Raw genomic sequence first — 23,114 nt, forward strand, 5'->3', positions numbered from 1 at the left:
AACACTCCTGGAGAACACAAGTCCAGCACCACCTGAATTAGGATAAGGCCAGATGCTCCCAGTCCTTGCTACAAACACCAAGCAGCACATCATTCTCCCCCCTTGCTTTAGGCAAACCAGACAGGGGAGAATGCAACCAAAAATCCAGGCAGGAGACAGCTCCTCTGGGAAGAGGATTTTTACAAGGATTGTAACACGGAGAGAAGAAAACCTACCAAATGTCCTTGGCTGACTAAACTGAAATGGGAAGTATGAGGGATACAGAACACAAATGAGAAATGTCAGAGCATAACCAGAATCCTGACTTAGTTAAACACAGCCGTGACAGCATGGACAGCATGGCACGTGCTGATTAAAACCAGTGTCCCTTGGCCAGAAGGAAGGGAGAGGATGTCACTGGACACATCAGTAACACACACACACACAGGTACTGTACACACACAGCAACACACAGAGTGACCTGGTGACACCTCAGAGCTGTTCTGAACAAACAACTGAACTCCAGATCTCCCAAGGCCCCTTCCAAGCTCAATTATCCGATGACATGGGGAAGGTACACAAAAAACCTTAGTGAGAAATAGCAAAATATTGCACAAAATATTCTCCAACCTGGCCTTGGACACTGCCAGGGATCCAGAGGCAGCCACAGCTTCTCTGGGCAGCCTGTACCAGGGCCTCTCCACCCTCATAGCCAGGAATAATTTCTCCCTTATATCTACTACACATCCAAAAATTTTAAAGGGTGTTTGGACAAGGAAAACATATCAGTGGAATATGATGTTCTACCTGGCAAAACAAGCAAATCCAAATTCTAGTCAGGTGATATGAAGAAGAGATCAATGAATTATTCCAGGAATGATATGGGAACAACAAAAATGATTGAAGGAAGATCTTCAGAAATACAGAGGTCACTGCTGACAACCACAACTACAAGAAAAGCAGTGGGGATGTCAGCCCATGGCACATGGTCAGGCTGAGGAAGTGTTGCAAGGAATAGCACAGAAATACAGAAGAAATGGATCTGCTGATGGAGGAGATGAAACAGTACCATGAAAATTGGAGACAGGAACTGCAGTTCAAGGGCCAAGCAACACAAACACTCCAGCAGCAGCAGCAGCAAAAGCTGCAGCAGCCACAATGAATCTGATCTCCACAGACACCAAGAAACAGCTAAAACAACATTCTAATGCCAGAAAAAATGAATTGAGGGCATGCAAACGATGCAGTCATTTATTTGCTACTGTTGAAGATCATTCTAATAGCAAGGCCAATGAAACCCCTGTGGGATTTCAAGAGAAGCCCTAAAGATAAGGCACACAGATTGCCTCATCATTTAAGGAACTTCAGGTCTTCATCAATAGACTGCGTAAAAATAAGAACCCTATGGGCTCACAATTACTCTTTCTAAAACAAAATCGACAGCCATAACAAAAGAAGAATAAGATCCGAAGGTTGTGGTGAAAGAAAAGAGCTTGACAGGTTAAATAATTTTAGTTCCAGGCAAGGCTATCAATTACGGAAGCTCATGTGAACAAGCTATTCAAAGAAGATTAATGCGCAGAGAGGACTGTCAGGATAAATTTATCACGAAACGGGAAGAAAGGAAAGATCTGAAAAACTTGCAGGCAACTCTATAGACAGTGACAAAGACAGCTGGTACCTGACAAGAGGCATTTAGAGACAGGAAATAACCAACAATTTCACTGCTAACTCCTCGGGATGCGTGAATAGCAAAGAAAGGCCGCAAAACCAGGGTGCTTGAAGGCTGACACAACAGCAGACAAACACACGGCACAGAGAACTTCTACAGACACAAACATGCCGCTCAAAGAGATGTCTGGAGACAACACGGTGCGTGGCAGGATAAAGGCAAACACTAACAGCCGTATCACTGCAAATTATCCAACACAAGCACAGCTCAGTGCCAGGGCAGCACAGCTCAGGTGGGATCAGCACACCACTGACCCCTCCAGCAGCTGCTGGCCATGAACCTCAGAGCAATCAGCAATAGATTTTTAGAGGTCTCTCCAGGACAGAGCCTTTCTTTGCCTAATTTTTACTCTGTTGAATTTGAGAGCAGAGTGACAGTGCATCTAAGCCAGGGCTGACTTCAGAAGTTACAGAAGGAAGAGCAACACCTTTACAGAAACATAAATTATCTAGAGACATTTCCTCACAGTGCCCCCAAATCAGGGTTTCTTTGCAAATGAATAGGGCTTGGAGAGTTTTTTATAACTTTTAATATCTTTATTTCCAGTGTATTTATGTGAATGGTGAGACATACCCTGTGCTTTTAAGAATGTTACCAAGAACTAGCCTCACTGAAATCAACCCTAGCAAATGTCATAAATTAATTTTTCCTTATTCAAAATCATTTTCCTCCATTTTGTTTCCTTTTCAGGGTCATCAAACTTCATCTTGAATTTTTGTTCTGGAAAAAAGAAAGCATTAATCAGAGACACCCTTGTGCCTTGATACTTCTTGCCCTTGCTGCTTCTGTGTCACCTTTTGCTTGGGGCAATAGTACAGGTTCTGATCATTTTCAAAAAGCAACATTCAGTCAATCAGAAACCTGAACAGTGTCAGCACACAGAGCCTTCACTGCACGCTAATAAAGCTGAAATCTCTTGCTGAGTGCACACTGGAGCAGGCAGGGAGTGAAGAACACAGGCTGCAGATGTAACCATCACTCTGCTGACAGCTCGGGATTCCGAGCGAGCTCTGCGCAAACTTGTCAAACAGAATTACACAGGGATTGCTGGTGCGGACATGCAGAGAAGAAAGAGGGAAAAATCTGATCTGAGTCAAAATATTCACAAATGAGAATCCAATCTAAACAAAGTTCAGCCAAGTTTGTTTAGGGGTGTTAATGCACCATCAGTATGGTGTCACTTTGTCCCTATCTCACCATCCGGACCCCCCCCCCCAGCCGAGCATCAGCCCAAGAGATTTCAGGGATTTGGCTCCCAGCTCCCTTCCACAGAATTCCTGTTTCTCCACAGATTAACTCCATCACCTGCCATATTTTCAAAGGCAAAGGTCAAGATGGAATGTACGCTGCAAAGAGCTCCCACATCCTACGATTTACAGTACATTTATATTATTCTGAAGTACACGAACATAACATTGCCCATGAACTAAATGCACAAAGGTTCTTCCCCTTGCCAGTTACAAGACTTGCACTGCACTGGACTTGAATTTCACTCTAGAAAACACACAAATTTTTTTCTGAGCAGTGCTATTACATCATTACTAAAGCAGGAAGCTCAGGCACGAGAGCCACACATCTCCCTGTGCCCCCTCTGCTCCAGCTTCAGCAGAGCATTTGTTACCCTCCAGCGAGCACAAATAAGCTTTAACTGGCTCACTGACCCACAGAATTTGGGACAGGGATAGTATTAGTCACAATGAGCAGTTGGATTTGGTTTGACACAAGGTGTAATAAACTTGAAACACAAAAGCTTGAGAAAACCTGTGTTTTTCAATAGGAATTAGTTTTAAGCAAGCAAATTAGGAGTCTCTTCACCTGGGCTCCGACCTGGTCATTAGATGTCAATGAAGAGTTCCAAAACAAGTAGGTCACATTCCCTGCTGTGGGCTTTCCCTAGGGGTCCAGTGGTACTCCAGTGCAGGCAAGTCCTGCCCTTCTCTGCCCCGGACATGGCAAGAGGATCTGGTATTAAATCCCAATCTGAGACTAACAGTTTGTAACAGTTTTGAAACTGGACCTTTGCCTTCAGTCCAAGAACTGAAGACCAGTTCAAAGGCTCACATAGATTTCCTTCCCTGCTTTAACTGGACAAATGTGGACTGCAAGAATTGAGAATGACACATAAGGTAGAGCATTTATTATCTGAAATGTCTAAACTCTCACACTCTCAGTAACAGCTGACAGAACCTGTACAAACTGCAGTTGTGCTAAAACCACCTTTCCCATTTACCTGTCACGAAGAAATGCATTTTGATCTAAGCCAATTTATGAAAAACACAGATGCTTTTTTCATAGAAAAATACATTTCTGCAAGGAAACCTTATCACCCATATCACTTACTGCCTAAGTGCTCTTAAGCACCCTCCTCTGAAGTATCTCTGCTCGCTCTGAGGTTTTTTCCAATTCCGAGGCCAGAATGTTCTTTATTCATAAAGATCTGGTCAAGATTACTTTTTTCTCCTTGCTGTTAAAGGAAATGTGCAATCCTGGGCAAAAATGTGCTGTTATTTCTAACCTAACTCCATCTCCAAGGAGCTGGGACAGTTTGTCCTGAGCTTTGCTCTCACCCTTTGGGGTGGCACAGACAGAGTCCAGTGAGGAATAAAACCCTGCTCAGTTGTAATCTTGAAAGCTTGGCAAACTTCTCAGTGGACAAGAGCAAACAGAACCAAACAACCTGGCTGCTTCCGTGCAGTTCCTTGTCGTTATGGCAAAAAGCAAAGATAAAATTTCAGCTCAAATTAACATTTGAAAAAAATCCTTATCTGTTCACCATTATTTATACAAAAATAAGTGATTGATATTAAATAGCTGAGCGCTCTAACACCCCAGAAGGAGACACAGCATACCTCTGCTGCTGGGCTTTGCAGAGCTCTACCTTGAACTGCAAGCCCACATCCCTCCAGGTCCTGCTCTCCCCCACAGGCTGTACTCAGGGATTGGTCTGGGTAATCATTTCCTGGCCACAGCTTCACCCACTGCCTATCATCTAAAGTCTGTAATGGATACAGAATTCCTTATCTCTACCTGCCCTCCTCATTTGCAGCATCTTGGTGCATTATAAAAAGTAATACTTCAAATTTATCAGAGAGAAATTCTTCACTAGCCCATGGAGAAAAGGCAAAGCGTGGAGATCTGGAGCTAGTGCCATGAGCTGCACCAAAAGCAGGACTGGATCCTGGCATCTCCTGGCTCAGAACTCAATTAACCCCTCCAAGCCACAGGAACCACCACAGCCCATCCAGGCCTCCTGCAATTCCAGGAACAGCTCTCCCAGCCATCAGTTTGGAAGCCCCAAGCCGGACACATGCAAGATGCAAATAAATCTTGAAAAAGCAATGTGGTCAGCTAAAAACTGGAGCAATTTCCCAGGTAAAGTTCATTCCTTGTATCTGATGTCTGAAGGAACTCTCAGCAGACTGAGGGCAGGTCCCTCCTCCTCCCCTGGCACGGTCACACTGACCTGGGGACACTGACTTCACACACAGAGCAGGCTACAGGGGCTTCAGATGCCCTTCTGAGAGCACACGTTTTGGCAGTGACCCCACCCCAAGCCCTGTGCCCCGGCACAGCAATCCGGAGGAGCCGGAGCTGTGGGTGAGCTGGATGAACCAGCGGGAGGAGGGGACTTACCCAGGTCAGGAGAGCAGAGAACACCATGCTCAGGAGCACAAAGTGCTCGAGTATGCCTGGAATGAAACTCCAAATCCTTCCTCCAAGTATGGACACGATGGGCCTCGGCCCACTCCAGTGTCCCCAGCTCTAAGTGGAAAAGCAGGAAGTCTCCCAAGGTTTCAACACAACACGTGAAACTTCACCATGGCATTTCCAGAGCCACTTTCCAGGAATGTTCTGCTCCTGGGCTGTGCTGCCCCTGAAATGTGCTCAATGGTTCCAAAGGAGATACTACACTTTTACTAAGTACGTACCAAATGTTCCTGGTTCCTGAACCATTTCAGAGTTTGATGTTACATGGCCGGAGCATTTCTTAACAGAAGTGATTTGTCTGTACTTTTTCTAAAAGTAATTACAAAATGAAGGCTTGAAAGCAAAATTTCTGTGAATATTTAAATGAGAAATAATAATTCAAGGAGATTATTTAGTGAGGTGAGAAACAAGTCAGAAGTTATCACCAAGTGCTTTTGAATTAATGAAACTCAGACACACCTGAAGTTTGTACCAAGGCAGTGCCGCAGCTGCGTCATCACAGCTGAGCAAATGACACAAAGCTCAAAGCCAAGAATTATCAAATGCAAGGATAAGTGGAAGAAGAGGAAGAAAAACAGCTGGATTCACTTGGGGAAAGAAGATGACAAGAGGTGAAACAAATAATTTAGTGAGCAGTCTTTAAATGGATACATAGAGCAAATAAATCTGCATCATCAAACTCAGTGCCCCTGTCACACTTCCCAGCTTTTAGATCCTCATGTATCTGTTCTCTCAATAAAAGCTTTAACGAAGCCACAGTAACCAGTGACTGGGGAAGGATCATCCTGGGAATATTTTCAGCTCGTGTCATTATACTTTTTATTAAAATACATACATACTTATTTTTCCAAGATGAATTACAGACACAGATCTCCAAAACTTTGTAAATCTATTTTTAATCCATGTTTTACAGCAGCTTTTTAAACCCTCTACCCTTCTTAAGATCTAACTGGCACTTAAGTATCAAAGACAGATTTGCATTTCAAAAGGCAATTAAAAAACATACTGTACCAAGGCACTGATTAAAGTGTTGTGGCTTTACATAAATTAGGCAGCTCCTTTAACTTTCCCTACTTCAAATCCATCATAACAATAGGCAAATCCTACACGTTACACGGACTGTATGGCCACCACACCTTCTCCTTCCACTGCCCTAAGAACTGGTGATGACAAATTAATCTTCGTTTGCTCGAAGGAACCAAACTGTGGAGGCTCACACTGAATGGGAAAGAGATACTCATATCCCCAGACTGCTGCTCATTAAAGAAAACTATCATTTATTGTTGTTTGCTGTTCCTAAAAATCAAGGATTTACTACTAAGAGCAAACACTTTACTACCAAGGTGTAGCAGCACATAACTCCAAGTTACAGACTAATTCAAGTGTCCTTCACAATGGAATATTTTATCATATCCTCTGACTTGTTTTTTAAATCTAAAGGCAGCAACGATCAGTTTCTTTAAGAGGCTCACTTGCCACAGAACCTCTTGATCCTCACACCTCCAGAAACCCAAAGAGCAAAGTTTTCTCGTGGATCACCACGTACAGAAAAGGTCCTTTAGAGGCACATTGCCAGGAGCACAGTGAAGCTGCCATGATCCCCTCCCTCGCCATGGCAGGTTCAGAGCAGGGTCAAACACACAGATTGATGCAAACCCAAGCCAGTCCGTCTCTAACGTAATTCCTTCAATGCCTGAATTCCTCTGTGCCCAGACACTCGGAGCGCGTGGCTTGGGTTGAGTTTTCCATACAGTGGTTCACTAAACCCCTGTCACTCTACAGCAGCAAAAGAGCTTCAGATTCCAACACCTAAAAATTTTAGATCCCTCAACCTAGAATATATAGAAAGTCCTTTAAATAACTTGAGAAACTTATCTATATTTGGCCACCTTCCTGCAGGAGTCGGGTAGATTGCTCAGCATCATCCACTGGCTGTGCAGTTCTAAGACTGAAAATTCCAACCCTGTATCCATATCATGGAATACAACGTGTTTTCACTGGATTCTCCTTGCCCTGGCCTCTGTGACTCACCAGAACTTGTCATTTTCAAGAGTTATTTAATGAGTAAGAAGCTGTTAAAACGTGCAACCTACACTTCATAATGTTCCCTTTTAGAGATCAGGTGCATGGCAGCACCACACTCGCACACAGCAGCGGAACCCCACATACCACTGCTCAATTAAGAGAGGAATTAGCTCCCTCCCACTGGAATTTTGAGGCCAAGGGGAGCCCTTACTATGCTAACAATGCCCACACTCACCACAGCCCAAAAGCTGCCAGTTAAAACAAAGACGGTGGGAAGGAATATTAAAAACCACTGTTAAAACTGAGGGATTTAAATGAGGACAAGAAAAGCAATAGGCTAAACCAGAATTTTAATATTCCACCTCTTATTCCAAAGCCTTCAGCAACCAAAGTGCCCTTCCCCCTACAAGAGGATTAAACTCGGTGTGGTCTTGCCCAGCTCTCGGCACTTGACTGGGGTGGTAGACAAGTTTTCACACACCCACATCTGCCAAAGCCTCTGCAGCAGTGCAGCCAGAGGATGCTCTGGGGCAGGTTTCCAAGGCACAGGATGGCAATAGGCAAGGCACAACACGTGTCACCAGCATTTCCTCTAGTTCTGGGCAATAAAAGTACCATTTTTATTGCATGGAATCAATCAATAACCTTAATACTCAGCTGTCAGGCCAGTGTGTGCCAAAGGGGCACTGTTTGTGTGGGGAAGGTCCGTATTGTCTTGGGCTGGACTGTATTTGTTCTGTTTTCTAGTTAAGAGTGTTTGGAAAGAAAACCTCACCAGAACTGCATTGTTGTTTGTTGTGGGTTTTTTTAAAATAGGCTCTTGGGGTTTGTTTTTTTTTTTTCCAAGTACTTGGGTTCTTTTTCAAGTACTAAATGGCTCTTAAAGATTGCATCATTTTAGAAAATATAAATTGAAATAGTACCTTCTACTTAGATAGGGGAAAATGGAAGTGGAAATTCGGCAGACATTTTGGCTTACCTTCATTTTTAACCCCATTAACCTCACCTAATGATCATATAGAGCAGGCTGATAGCAGAGGCAGGAGGCTGAAGGCTCTCATGTGGAAAGCAGCAGAATTAATCCCGACAGCAGCGATGCAAGGAGGTGGTAATTGCTCGAGAGAAGTGTGGGAGAACTGCCTTTATTGTCCTCATTGCCAAGAAGCTCAGAAATCTATTCCTCATTAAGAGATTCTCAAAGTCACTCTTTTAAGGTATAAAACCCCGATTTTTCTACTTCTGACATTGCTGATGTTTCACAACAGTGCTACAAGCCAAGTTAATGGGAACAACATCCGAATACAAACGATGGAAGCGGCAGCTCTGGGAGATGCAGGAGCACCAGTCAGGAAGAATTCATTACCCCAAGACATTTATTAAGCAAAGGAAAAAAAACTGTTTGAAAAAGGCTGGCAAACATCATTAGAGAAACAAAGGAAAATTGCTTCATAGGCTTTTTTCCTAGTTACAGTGCCTTAGTTTACCTTGGATTTTTTCCTTTTGGTTGGTTTTTCAAGTCTCACCCTTACTCAGTAATTACAAGTCTCTTCCTGCTTTACTGTTTACAACACACAAACTGACAGTCCCAAGCCCTGAGAAATAAGCAAGTGACAGATCACTTTCCCCAGCCATAATCTTTATTTTTACCTGCAAATGTCACTCCCTCACTGCTTTCTACCCCCCAAAATAAAGCTATCACCTATCAAGTCTAAAGGGTACTCGAAACACCAAAGCTGAGCTTATGATTTGGGCTTTTTAATGGTAAATTTTATGCATTTAGTTGGTTGTTACTTTTCAGACTTCCTTGTTCACATCTGATACTTAAGAAACAGAAAAATACAACTCCCCAGCACTCCATTCTCTACCCGTCTCTCAGTCCTGTAGGGAGTGTACACACTGCTGTTAGGAGCTTCCCAAACGTTTCAGACAGAGCAGGTAATTCTCCACATACAAGCACAGGAAGTTATTTTAAGGTTATTTATACATAAAGAAAGAAAAACCCTGTTTTCTTCCCCCTTCTAAGCTGTGGTAAATCTCCACTGTGATTTCAGACACCTGGCACTTCTCTTAATCCATTCATCGCAGATTCATCCTGATCTCTTGCATTTCCTGAGAAATACCCACACATTAAGCTGCTTATAGGAACAGAACACATGCCAACTCCCAGCCAGCAAAATGAGGGACACAGTCCCAGCTTCCCTGGCAGCTGATGGAACCAGCTCATGTTCCTTGGGAAGCACTTTCCTGCTTTTCCAAGCGCAGAGTATTCCTTTCCATCACCATGTTCTCAGCCACACTCACAAACCAGAGCCTTACCTGCCACGGTGAGCTTTGCTGTCCTGCTCACGATGGTCCCCAGGCTGTCCACAGTTGCCACACACTGATAATATCCTTCATCAGGTTTATTATGCTTGGAATGCACCACACTGTTAATTAATAAAGATCCATCTGGCAGCAGCTGGCGGCGGTCATCCGACACCAAGTTCAGGAAAGTGCCATCCTTTTTCCACTCGATTTTGGGAGGGGTCTCGCAATGAGCCGAGCAGTTCATGACCACCGACGCCCCACGCACTGACAGCACGTCCAGGGGCTCCACCAGGAAGTAGAAAGGAGTGAAAGTTCTCACGAGCGATTCTGTAAAACATCACAGAATTTTGGGTTAGCTTTCCGCAATTTTAACGTGAAACTCACCCTCCATCAAGCTAGCGTGACAAGCACAAGCACTACCACTGCTCACATCCTCTCCCTGAACAGATTAAACCAGCTCCGTCTGTGAGACGGTGTTTTCTGCTTTGACCATTCACATCATGGACCCTCAGATTCCGAGACATTTTCATCCCTAAAATGTCTTGCCCTGCTCTGCTCTCGGCCTCTGTGGGGCGGGTGCCCTCACAGCAGTGCTGTCCTTTGGCGTGTGTAACCAAGATTAGGAACCGTCAAGAACAATTCAGCCCTCAAGATAAAGTCTCCCATTCTGAGTTAACATGTCTTGCAAGTGTCATACAGTGTTTTTTTACTTCCATTCTAGCCCAGGATAAACATGATTACTTTTCCATTTTAAGTATTCCCCAAAGAGTTCTGTAATTAACATCTACTTTGCATTAAGAAGTGAATTTTAATTACTGTCTTTCTGGTGTATTTGGTCAAGCAGAACGATTGTGTGTCAGTATCACTTTGACTTGTCTTACTTAATCATCCGTAGAAAACAGAAGACAAATTCTTCCAGGGAAGAACTGTTTTCCAGCACTGGGTTCAGAGAACAGGGGATCTTGGTTTTTAAATCCACCTTAGAAACAACACTCATATCACAAACTCCTGCACTCATCTCAAAACCGCTTCATCACTCTGCATTGACCATTTCATCTCACGGTCAATAAAAAAATGCTGAAATATTGTAAGACCACCTTAAAGACAAATATGCATTTAATAACAAGATTTGTTTAATTAAGCTATAGAATAATTCTGGGGTTTGAGGAAAAAGCACAACTCTGAAGGAGACCTTTACTTGCAAACAGAGGCTGTCCTGGAAACATTGCAGCTTCTCCCATTGTTTGGTTGTTTGTGGGGTTTTTGAAATCGGATTTACCTTCTAAAATGACCTTAATTAACAAATTGATATGATTCCCTCTATCACTAAACTACAGAGAGTCCCTGGTTTCCAAAGAGCCTCCAGCTTCCCCCCAGAGGGACTCCAGCCTTCTTGTACAGAGCCCATTGTCTCTGCTACTCACAATTCACAGCAACTTGGAGATAAGGCAGGAGTGGTGTGAAAGAAACAACAGATAAACGAGGCTTTTGCAGCTGATAGCATTCAAACCTCCTTTACCTTCAAGAATTCAAAGAGGAAATACAGGAAAACATTCTAGAAAGATTGAAGTTTCCCTAGTGACAGTATCAGGCTAGAGACCTGTTAGGTTGGGATCCGAATCCTTGGGACTGCCTTTCTTGAGAATAGAGACAACCCCCCCCCCCCCCCCCCCAAAAAAAAAACCCCAAACAAAATATACAGAACAAAAAAATCAATAAAACTTTAAACATTTCTAGGAGCTGCTTATGTTACTCTGGTTTGTACAAGGGCACCTGTGTGTGGATGTTCTCGATTCTCGGTGCCTCTGAAATCCTGAGTGTCAGCTCTCGTGCAGCAAAAGGCAGAGCAGAAACAGGAGCCATGGGCAGCAGGAAAATCTTTGACCTGTTTACCACTATAATCTCTTCCAGTGCCACAGAAACCTAAAGTTCTTTTTAAAATTAAAGACTGAGCTGCACAGTCCCTGGGTTTTCCAAGGGAAGCATTCTCCCCAAGCTGTCCCCTTTCCACCTCAATTACAAGCTTCTCTAAGGTTTTCCAATATAGATCCAGACCCCTATGAGAACAAAATACACTGGTTTGAGTTTTGCTTCACTCTGGCTTTTCAAATAAAACCCAGAAAACCTTTAAAAGAGGAATGGCAGCTTTTTGTTTGCCCTGTCTCCAGTGCACATTGGAGCAGATCAAATCCACTGATAGAGTAATATCGTTCTTGCCCTGGAAGCAACAAGGTGTCCAAGGAAATAGAGCAGAGCAGAGGACGTCAAGAGAGGTCACACCAAGAGCAGCTCAACAGGGATTATAAGCCTTGAGGAAGAATGGGAACCAGATTCTCAGCCAGGCTTCAGAGCTACCAAACTCCTGCCGAGAGCCCTGAGAAGACAGAGCACAAGCGGCTTCGTCCCGGGGTGTCACTGTGCTCCTGCACTGACTGCAGTGGGGAAAAAACGTGAAGGGTTGGTGAGAAGCACTACTCCAGCTTGAAGGAAGTTAAACCAGAACGGAGACTGTTCTTTCAGAGGATCTGCAGCTGGGGTTTGGGGCACTCTGGAGAACCACACTGCAGCCAGCTGAGCTGAGCCACCTTCAAGCCTCAATTCACAAAAGCATTTGTACACACTGGACCTTAATAAACTTCTATTTCTACCAGTGACCATTTCTCCCGCTCCATCAACCTATTGATCACTGAGCTCAATGACAGCATCTTATTTTGGGCAGAATGGGCGTATCGGGTGCAGGGAGTCCTTCCCCTTTCCACACGCTTACACACACAGGTGTGCACACACCACTGCCTCCCTTTGTGCTAATACTGGCCCAAGGAGCTTATGCTGAAGCCAGAGAAGTCTGTCTCCCTGCTCACGAACAGGAACAGGAAAATCTCACTCATTCCCACCAGGCTGGAGTTTATTTCTCCCCAGATCTGCTCTGGAGATGAGTGGCAGGGAGACAAGATCTGCATCAGCCACCAACACGGAGTCATTTCTCATGCCCTGGAAGCTCCACAACTCCCTTCCTCAGCCCTGCCAGCACACAGGCAGCCGGGTTTAGCACTCCTGTGCCCATCCCAGCACACAGGCAGCCGGGTTTAGCACTCCTGTGCCCATCCCAGCACACAGGCAGCCGGGTTTAGCACTCCTGTGCCCATCCCAGCACACAGGCAGCCGGGTTTAGCACTCCTGTGCCCATCCCAGCACACAGGCAGCCGGGTTTAGCACTCCTGTGCCCATCCCAGCACACAGGCAGCCGGGTTTAGCACTCCTGTGCCTAGCCCAGCACACAGGCAGCCGGGTTTAGCACTCCTGTGCCCATCCCAGCACACAGGCAGCCGGGTTTAGCACTCCTGTGCCTAGCCCAGCACACAGCCGGGTTTAGCACTCCTGTGCCCATCCCAGCACATAGGCAGCCGGGTTTAGCACTCCTGTGCCCATCCCAGCACACAGGCAGCCGGGTTTAGCACTCCTGTGCCCATCCCAGCACACAGGCAGCCGGGTTTAGCACTCCTGTGCCCATCCCAGCACACAGGCAGCCGGGTTTAGCACTCCTGTGCCCATCCCAGCACACAGGCAGCCGGGTTTAGCACTCCTGTGCCCATCCCAGCACACAGGCAGCCGGGTTTAGCACTCCTGTGCCCATCCCAGCACACAGGCAGCCGGGTTTAGCTCAGCAGTGTGGCACTGCTGACTACATCACTACCATATTCCCCAGATCCTGTTCTTGGAAGCTGCTGTAAGGCTTGTTACTTTGAATTTAATGTTACTTTGAGTTTAATGTTATTCCTGCTTAACTGTATTAGCTTGCACCTGGCTCCTCTGAATTCTTCCACCTTCCAGGGAAAAGTTTACCAAATTTGAACTCTAACCTTGTCCTCACTCTTCCCTAAGTGGTGTGAAAATGTAACAAATACAATTTACTCCATCAACCACTCTGGGACTGAAAGACAGCAAATACAAGTTTACCTAAAACACACGAGTGCAAAATCCCCACAAAACAGCCTCCAACATCAACATCAGAAGGACCTGGAGCTGCTGGAGAGAGCCCAGAGGAGGCCCCGGAGCTGCTCCCAGGGCTGGAGCCCCTCTGCTCTGGAGCCAGGCTGGGAGAGCTGGGGGGGCTCAGCTGGAGAGGAGAAGGCTCCAGGGAGAGCTCAGAGCCCCTGGCAGGGCCTAAAGGGGCTCCAGGAGAGCTGGAGAGGGACTGGGGACAAGGCATGGAGGGACAGGATACAGGGAATGGCTTGAGGGCAGGGTTAGATGGGATATTGGGAAGGAATTCCTGGCTGTGAGGGTGGGGAGGCCCTGGCACAGGGTGCCCAGAGCAGCTGTGGCTGCCCCTGGATCCCTGGAAGTGTTCCAGGCCAGGTTGGATGGGGCTTGGAGCAGCCTGGGACAGTGGAAGGTGTCCCTGCCCATGGCAGGGGTGGCACTGGATGGGCTTTAAGGTCTCTCCCAACCCACACCATTCCAGGATTCTGTGATTCTAAGTCAGGGAAATCAAAGCTTGTTCACCTCACCCAATTTGTCCAGGAACTGATGCCCGGTTGAGTACTTTTATACATTCCTAACCCCTACTATTGAAAATACTCTGGGGTGTCCTAGTCCTCCTTGTAGCTCCTCTCTCCTCAAATTCTCACAATTAATCATCAGTTCTGACACTGTTTCAGCCAAGACAAAACCCATCACTGTCAGTGATCTGACAGCATTTAATCACGAAGTGCTTCCAGCCTGTCCTGCACCCTTTTCTGTGCAGAGCTGCATCTTTGTAAGGCCTCAGGTGAGCAATGTGTAGAACAGTAAATGCCAAGCAGTTGCACAAGTGGGGACAAGCTTCCCTTCCTTATCCAGTTAATTTCTGGAAGACACAAGCACTCCAATATCAACCTTAAATCACTGAAATGCATCCTTTAACAACCGCCTGCCACGAGCTCGTCAGAAATTACAGCACTTAGGAAAATAACTCCACAAAAAAACACTCTGATCTCAGTCCTACCGACTCCACATAAATCACCTCAAACTGGTGCACGGCAATGTGTCTTGAGATTTTCCCAGCAGTGCCACAGACCTGACTTGGATTCAATGCTGCCACCAGAACTGTTCAGTCGTGATGTTCTCCTGAGGACGAGCATCAGCTGCAGCCCAAGCACAGAACTCCAACACCACATTTCACTTCACTTCAGGAAGAAACCACATCCCATTTTACAAGGACCAAATGCGACAACCATCCAGAAGGAAAATGTGAAGCACAGGTATCACTTCAGAACTCCATTTTCCAAACAGGATGATAAATTAAGGCAGCCAAACGCACCTTCCATCACAATTAGCTGACTCGAGATTAGCAGTCAGGCTTTGGTTTGGAAGGAGTCAAACCAGGCTTTGATGAAGAAGGATCACTGACTGTTCTGAGCTGAGGAACGACGTGGCACCAGGGGTGATACCTGTCCCCCTGACTCCAAGGCAATTTAGCAGTATGGATATGACACCCTTCAGGCCTGACATGTAAAACAGAGGCATCTGAAATCCTGATCAGACTGGCAGGAACTGTTACACAGCCCCTTCCCACGTACTGCGAGTCAGTGATAAAAGCTGCAAGCTCTCTGGCTGCAGGATTGCACATTTAAAAGGCTTTTCTCCAGAATTTAATTAACGTTCCCAATGGCCTCTGTAATCCTAAAGACAGTGTCATGCCCTTCCTAACCCACATCATTACAAAAAGCTGCCTCCAGAATCAGCCAGACGTAGCTTAAGTGAAGATGTTCCCCACACCATTCCCTGCAGGCTGCCAGCAGGAGCTCACAGAGAACATGTTCTGTGGTTTTGTTCACATATTCATGGCTAAGGAACACGTTATCTATGTGGGCAAATTGCTGCATGTGGTAATCTCTAAATAAATGTAAATATTACCAGCTTGGTAATTTATTTCCCTTGACAACATCAGAAGCATTCTGCATCCCCCAATAAGCAAAATTTATCTATGATATTACAATGTAGCAATGGTTAGACAAAGATGTATTTTCTGCATAATACTACATTTTTCTCTTCTAGGCAATAGTGATTATAGACCACCTGACCAAATTAAACTATGACAGCAGTATAAACCAGCCAAACATCTTTAGATTTTACTTTCATAAAGCACTTCCAAAGCCCAACCATATACACAGTGCTTGGCAAGTTCACCACACTCAAAAACCAAGGTCACATTTCTAAACTGCTTTCTCTAAACGCCGCTTCAGCTCCTGCTGCACAAAGACTCTGCAATCCACAAATTATACCAGACAAAAATTAAATCGCACTTAAGCATCAAGAAAAAAAGGAGGGAGTGTAAGAGCTACCCCTGACTGCAGAGTACAGTATAAATCCTGCTGGTACTTCCATAACTCCAGCGGTGGGCTGACAGAGGAACCTGGCAGAGCAAGTGACGGAACATTATAAGGTAAGTAATGCCTTGTATAAATCCAGACTTTCCCAGACTTAGTAGATTCCTTTCTCCTTCCGCTCAAGCCGATTTCCTCCTCTGATGATTTAATACACTGTAACTAAGATATCCATCACAAAGAGTAACTCCTCTTCACCCAGCATGGTTGGGAATCGTGGGCTAAGAACAGTGCTTGAGGAATGCTGTGGTGTCTCGGATTCCCCCCACACAAAAGGGAAGGGCTGTTCTGAAATCTGCAAGGGAGAGAGATCCTTTCAGGATGGAGGAGGACACGTGGAAGAAATTCCACCCTGTGAGGGTGGGGAGGCCCCGGCGTAAGTTCCCAGAGCAGCTGTGGCTGTCCCTGGATCCCTGGCAGTGCCCAAGGCCAGGCTGGATGGGGCTTGGAGCAGCCTGGGACAGTGGAAGGTGTCCCTGCCCATGGCAGGGGTGGCACTGGATAATCCTTCAAGTCCTCTCCAACACAAACCATTCCCAGATTCTATGATGTTACTGAGTTGAGAAGGTTTTTGACATCATGTACCAACAAGAACACAAAAATCAAGACAGTCCCCACAATTCTAGCATTATTGTAACACAGAAAGAGATAATAATGTTTCAGGACGTGGCCTTAGTAACTCGTGAGTATCCAGACAGCACAGTCAATAAACAAAGAACCAGTCAAGCAAAGGAAACCGTATTTTGCAACAATGCCTTTAGAGCTTTGTTTATATTCCCAGTTACCTTTTGTCTGTTAAATAACAAATTATTGCTGGTTAAGATTTAACTGTCCTTCTTAATGGACCTCAAGAACAAAATTATATTTTTTTAAAAGTAGCCCATTAAAAAAGTGTGCAGGAATAGAATGAAGTCTCCAAATGGTGTGGTGTGTCTGCAGTAAATGACTGCAAGGAAGCATCCGTGCATCTACTCCAACCAACGCCCTCTGTAAGCGATACCATCGCCTCATATATTATTAAATAATGGCAAGAAAAACACGATAACGATCAGCAGCCAAATCCAAACACAGATTGTAATTTCCAAGATCAGATGTCTGTGGAGATGCATTTATCTGCTGTTCAGTTCCACGGCCTTTCAAACACCTCGAGAGTCGGACATTTTTACCTGGATTTGGAATGCGTGGAAGTGATTTTATTATTTACAGTTACCTGTCCCAGGTGCTGTGCCATGGCTCCCTTCAGCAGCTGCTCCCAAGCACTGTCACTCCAGGTCACAACCCTTCTGCCCCTTCACTGTGGGGCTGCAGTCCCGTTCAGCTTGGAAAACTGCAGGAGAAAGGTGGCACCAACTCCTCCTCCCCTAAAGCAGGACTCACTGGAACCACTTCTCGTGGTACCCTTGTGCAACTTGTCCCAAAAAAGTCCCCACCAAGGAGGTGCTCCTCATGTCCAGTCCATATTCCTACTCTTGAACTGTTTCCTACTCACAAGGATTTATTCATCTGCCTTAAATCCACACTCAAAAAAGGAAAATAAAACGCCGCCTACCAGCCGTGCTTCAAAAACAACTTCTGGTGCACTTTTTGTTCCTCCTAGTGTGCCAGGAAAATAAATCATTTATAAGCACCATGCCCAAAAATGTGGATTTCTTTCAGGTTGTTTAAAAATATCCTTGGGTTTTACAGAATTTGGATGCAGAAGCTGAGCCCCACAAACCTCTCACCTTGTGCAAGGAACACTCTTTCAAGGCCATTTTGCTTTTATAAATCAAAGGAAACACAAGTTGGACCATCTAACACCATATATTTGAATTAAGCCAATGAGGGAACCTCTCTGAAGGTCCTAACTGTAAAATTTGTTCTCGCAACCATTTCAGAAAGAGAGCTTAAAGGATTTTATCCACCTTTCCCCTTTTTTGTGGAATTACTAAAGCCGTTTCTCTCATTTCAAGCAACTATCAGTTTTTAATATCAGCAGCCCTTCCTTCACAAAGCACCTCAGTCCCAGGGGACCAGAGCTCCATTATTTATTTAATTTTTAATTCTTCCAGGGACTATTTTCATTATTTTCTCCACCTGGGCTGAGAAACATCCCTCCAGCATTTCTCCGCAAGTTTACTAGAGGGCACTGTAAAGACACCTACAAAAGGAAGAAAATGCATTTCTGTTCCTCCGGTGAACAAAAGCACTTTGACTTTTCCCCAGAAATAGCTCCCAGATGTTGGCTCCTGACAACGCTATAGTTGTTACAGCAGGTGAAGAGGAATTTCCATTTTTTCCTGGAGTAATGGATTTCCTCTCCCAGAGTTCCAGTCTTCTGAGCAGTCAGGCACTTAATTTACCTCTTCAGAGATGTGAAAGAGTGGCTTTCCACGGGTTAAGGGCAAACAGAAAGCCTACTTGTAAGGCTCAAAATACACATTGCACACAATGCAAGGAGGTTGCTCATCCTGCCCTACTGCCCCTGTCTGGGCTCTACTCAAACCACCCTGCTCAGACCCGAGCAACTGGTTCCCCAAGCCCTCCCAGGGCCAGACAAGACCTTGAGCTCCCTATGGAGATGCCCTGCTGGTTTGCAAACCAAGCCCAGAGAATCAGGGAGCAGATTCCTTGCTTCAGACAGGGTGGGTTTTTTTGCCAGACTGGTATTTCAAAAATGGTTTAGAATATAAATACAGAAAAAAATCCCCACACATCACAAGAGATTTGCTGAAACCAATTACTTAAATATTTCCCAAGTGTAAACACACTGCAGCATCCAAGAACTGTGCATCAAGGGGAAAGCAGTTTTGCCACTTCTCAGATGCCAACGAGGTTATGGGGAACCTGGCAGAACTGATTCAGTTTAAGACACTCTAAGTGAGGCAAGCTTTGCACTCAGTGAATGATCTCCCTCCCACAGGCAACCTCTTCAATCCAGGGCTCCAATGGAGATGCCAAGGGATGCTCACAAGTGTGAAGGGCAGGGGGAATGCTGTTATCGAGTCAGGGGGGCTCCAATCACAGCAATGGTCAGAAAAGCCACACAGGAAGAAATGCTGGGAGGAAAAGAAAAAAACTTGGTTTCTATAGGAAGACCAAAATGAAAAAAAGGATGAACATGAAAAAAAAGATGCAAAGAAGAATCAAATGGAAAGTTGCTGAACATCATTTCCAGTGTCTTTCTAAAGACAGAGATCTTTGTCACACTTCATGAAAGAGGAAAAAAATTCTTTACAAATACCTTTAATGTCAGATCAAGCAAGGAATATCTGAGAGGACCTGGAAACAGAACAGCAGCATTGGATCAGAGCAAACGGAATCCCTTCAACTCAGCGTCCTGTGACAGCAGCCGAGAGCAGATGCTGGGGAGCAGCCAAGGGCAGAACCAACACCAGCAAAGCTCCCCAGAGTCAGCCCCAGCACCTCCCTCTCACAGCACAGGGACACCAGCGTTTGTTCCTCGGCTCCTGGAGGGAAAGCACAACCAGTAACCTCTGCCAGCACCTCGGAGCTGCCTTGGGGGAGAGAGGAAGGAGGAAGGGGAGAGGGAAAACAAATCCAAGTTCAGCACTTGATTCGAGGGTCCCTAATTTAGGGGACTAGTGCAGAAAGATCAGGATAATCAGTAAATGCTGCACACTCAGCACAACTAACTGTACAGCCCTTCCCTTCTGTGGTTTCCTACCAACCACTGCCCAATCACACCACTGATCCACAATATATAAAATTATAATAACCTTAGCAATGTGTTGATGAGGGTTTTATTGATCTTTCAAGGCAGTAGTGAAAAATCAGGAACAGTAGGAAGGTGGAAACCATGCACATACACACTACTGTAAACATGCTACAATATTACCAAGAATCTTATTTTAAGAACATATTTGCACTAGTTTTCTATCCCATAAAAGTCGACATTATTCGCAGAGTTCATTAGGTGCTGTTGTGGTTTAACCCGGGGATAAATCAGGTGCAATAAAACCTGCCCCTCACAAATTTAACTCATAACACTCCTGTAAAAGTGAGCTGGCCAACTAGAGAGCCCCAGACCGAGACTTTTTTTGGCAGAAAGGGATAGAGTGGGATGACAGGCACATCACCAGTCGCAGGAAAAGAGGGATGCAGCAGGTGCCCTCAATGGCATGGAAAACTGCGGCAGATTTCAGTCACACCAGTACCAAGGTAATACCCTGGGGAAGCTGAGGAAATAAGAGAACCAGCAGTATCCCCAGTTTTCTTGGATTTCCACTGAGCATAAGGGTTTGTGTCTGTGTTTGAGAAGCCCAAACTAAAAGCTGCAGAGTGCAAAGCTAAAGCCCTCAGAGATGCCCACTCTGGTCAGTGACCACAGCACAGTATCAGGACCATTTAAAAATTACAAAACCCATCAAAAATATCAACCAAACATCTTACTAGTATCATCAATGAATGAGCCATATAAAAGAAACAGTATATAACAAAACCAGTGTGTTACTGCACCAGAGTTCAGGAAGACTTGGCAGATCCAGCACTGGTAAAAATATATATAATACTTGCAGATGCAGAAATTTAAATTTGATATCCAGATCAGCTCCAATATTCAAATGCGCACCATTTAAACTGTGCAAGTTAGAAAAAGAAGCAAAGAAATGACATCCTAGACTTGTGCCCACCAGGAAAGCAGTTCAAGCAGGAACTCCAAGACGTGTTGTGGAGTCAACAGCTCCTTCAAGTTACTCATTCTTTACTCTGAGCAGTGGATAAAACTCTCCATTTGTGCCACCTCCACAACAAACCGTGGTTTGTTTGGCTTTTTTCATCCTCTCAGCTGTGAACTCTGCATATCGATCCTGAAACGTTTAATGCCTTTTACACGCTTTGGCTGCTCCCGATCACCAACGCCACGGGCTCTCCCTGGCCCAGCACTCCCTCCCCGAGGGAGTATCTGCGATTCTTCCCAACCCTTCATCATGAAATGCACAAAAATGACCTGGAATAAAAACCAAAATATCCCCAAGTCTTACTTACCGCAACTTAATTATTTCAAGTGCTGTGAACCTACGTGGAGCAGAGCAAATTATTGGATTTTTGTTTATTATTTTCTATATAAGAAATCAAGCAGCTACACTTTGGGAAGGCAACTGCAGCCTATTAACAGCATATTTGTATTCTAAACAGATCTATAAGAGAATCTAATTGCACTAATCCTTTATTGTAACTTTGCAGCCGTGTTATTTTACCCAGCTGACATTTTTCCGTAACAGATTCCTCCTAAGCTTCGAGTGCTCATAAGCCTCATAAGCCAAGAAAAGCTACAAGAAAAAGAGCCAAATGCCTCAATTTAACTCCCGAGTCTCAGTGTCTCCTTTTCCCCAAGAGGAGTGGATGGCACACAGCTATCTCCCCGTCTCTGGTAGGGAAAGGGGCGAGGGAAGCCCCAGGACGTCACTGCCATTCCCACACCATCCCAAAGCACTGGAGCTGTCCGTCTGACTTGGACGGGTCACACAACCCTGGGCTGTACCTGGAGTGTGTGGAACCGCCAGCCCTGCCTCGTTTGATCTCAGTTGAAAGTACAGTAAAGTGAAGTGAAAGAGCAGTTTTAAAAGCTTTACACAGATTCTTGTCTCTGCTCAAAGAGCATTAGTGAAAACACTTCCTGTGGCAGTGTGTGAAGACAAGCAGCACCTTTCATCTCCCCTGTTTACTGCCTTCACCTCCCTGATTCCCAGGCACCACTGGAGCTTTGATTGGCGCAGCTTTTGTCAGAATGAAAGAAAAAGCTCAACTGTAGCTTTGCAAATATATAGCAAAAACATTTGCAAGTATTAGCTTGGCAAATGCTTTATAGATGTGAGGGGAAAAACCACAAATTTATCTGTTCAGTTATATAATACAGATTATTTCAAAGTGGGAAAGTAGGTTTCAAAAGAACTTACGTAAGAGTGGAAATACAATTACTGCATGTATTAACTGAATTATCATATAGACATGGGTATTACTGGATGCACAGTTCTGGATATGCTGCTTCCCTCAGCCTGTGCTCCAGCTAATCCTGGCTGTGCTATGGATTGGCATGCACTGACAGCTACCTGGGTGGGTATTTGAAAGGTTCCTCTGCAAGGTTTTGCTCTGCTTAACACGAAGCAGAATTTTTCAGCTGAAACAATAATATCAAAACAGGCCCCAGACCTGCACTCTGCGCATCACGTCGGAGAACAGCACTCCATTCACACCACTTCATTCCTAAGCTGTTAAACAAACAGACAGACCTGATGAAATATTAATTTGACTAATTATGGCAACAGAACTCCAGAGGGAAGTGACAACTCCACAGAAAGAGAGCAGTACCTGTTGGCAGCAGTGCCAACTGCCCGAGTCCCAGACGTGTGGCAGATGGCTCCTGAGGCTTGGGCACACCGTGCTGGCCCCAGCCTTGGCTCGGACTCTCTCTGGTTGGAAGATGCCAAGGCTCACCTGGGTAGGCAGAGCCTACGTGTGAGCTACTGAATGGGGCTTTTAGGTAAAGACAGCACACAAAGCATCTACCACTCAATAGTCCTTCCAACTCGTAGACTTCAATCAAATCCAAAGTGTTTTCACAAGAGAAACATTTACCTTTATACAGTAAAAAGCTCTTCAACCTGCTTGGACAGCAGATGCAAACTACCTGGCAACTCACTGCCCAAACCGAAACTTTTGGATGATAATACTTCATAAAACATCATTTGAATGCAATTCTTTACATGGAAGAGTCTTCTGGAGCTCATCTAGCCCACCCACCTGCCCCAAGCAGGTCTATTTAGATCAGGTTGCTCAGGGATCTGGCCAGCCAAGCTTCAAAATTCTCCAAGGAACAATTTCCCAACAATAGAAGAGAGCAAGCAAGAAGTGTGTGAGCATCCAAAGCAGGAAAGCATAGTGAGAGATACACCCCCAAACTGGCTTTCCATTATTTCCTTCCTGACATATCGTAACTGTGAGCTTTGGTTAAACATCCACAAATTGAAAGTCCCAAAGCCACAGAAAGCAGCACA

General features: G+C 45.1%; 1 protein-coding gene across 10 annotated transcripts in view; it reads right to left on the minus strand.

Moving 5' to 3' along the window:
* NEO1 (neogenin 1) overlaps window positions 1-23,114 on the minus strand; it is a 171,998-nt gene that overhangs the window by 108,104 nt on the left and 40,780 nt on the right. For all 10 annotated transcript variants that reach the window (XM_048318236.1, XM_048318233.1, XM_048318232.1 and 7 more), the window contains exon 2: window positions 9,761-10,078. In XM_048318236.1, coding sequence (XP_048174193.1) covers window positions 9,761-10,078 — 318 coding nt within the window. The remainder of the gene's footprint in view (window positions 1-9,760; window positions 10,079-23,114) is intronic.

The sequence above is a fragment of the Corvus hawaiiensis genome, chromosome 13 (assembly GCF_020740725.1).
Source record: "Corvus hawaiiensis isolate bCorHaw1 chromosome 13, bCorHaw1.pri.cur, whole genome shotgun sequence".
In the NCBI taxonomy this organism is placed as follows: Eukaryota; Metazoa; Chordata; class Aves; order Passeriformes; family Corvidae; genus Corvus; species Corvus hawaiiensis.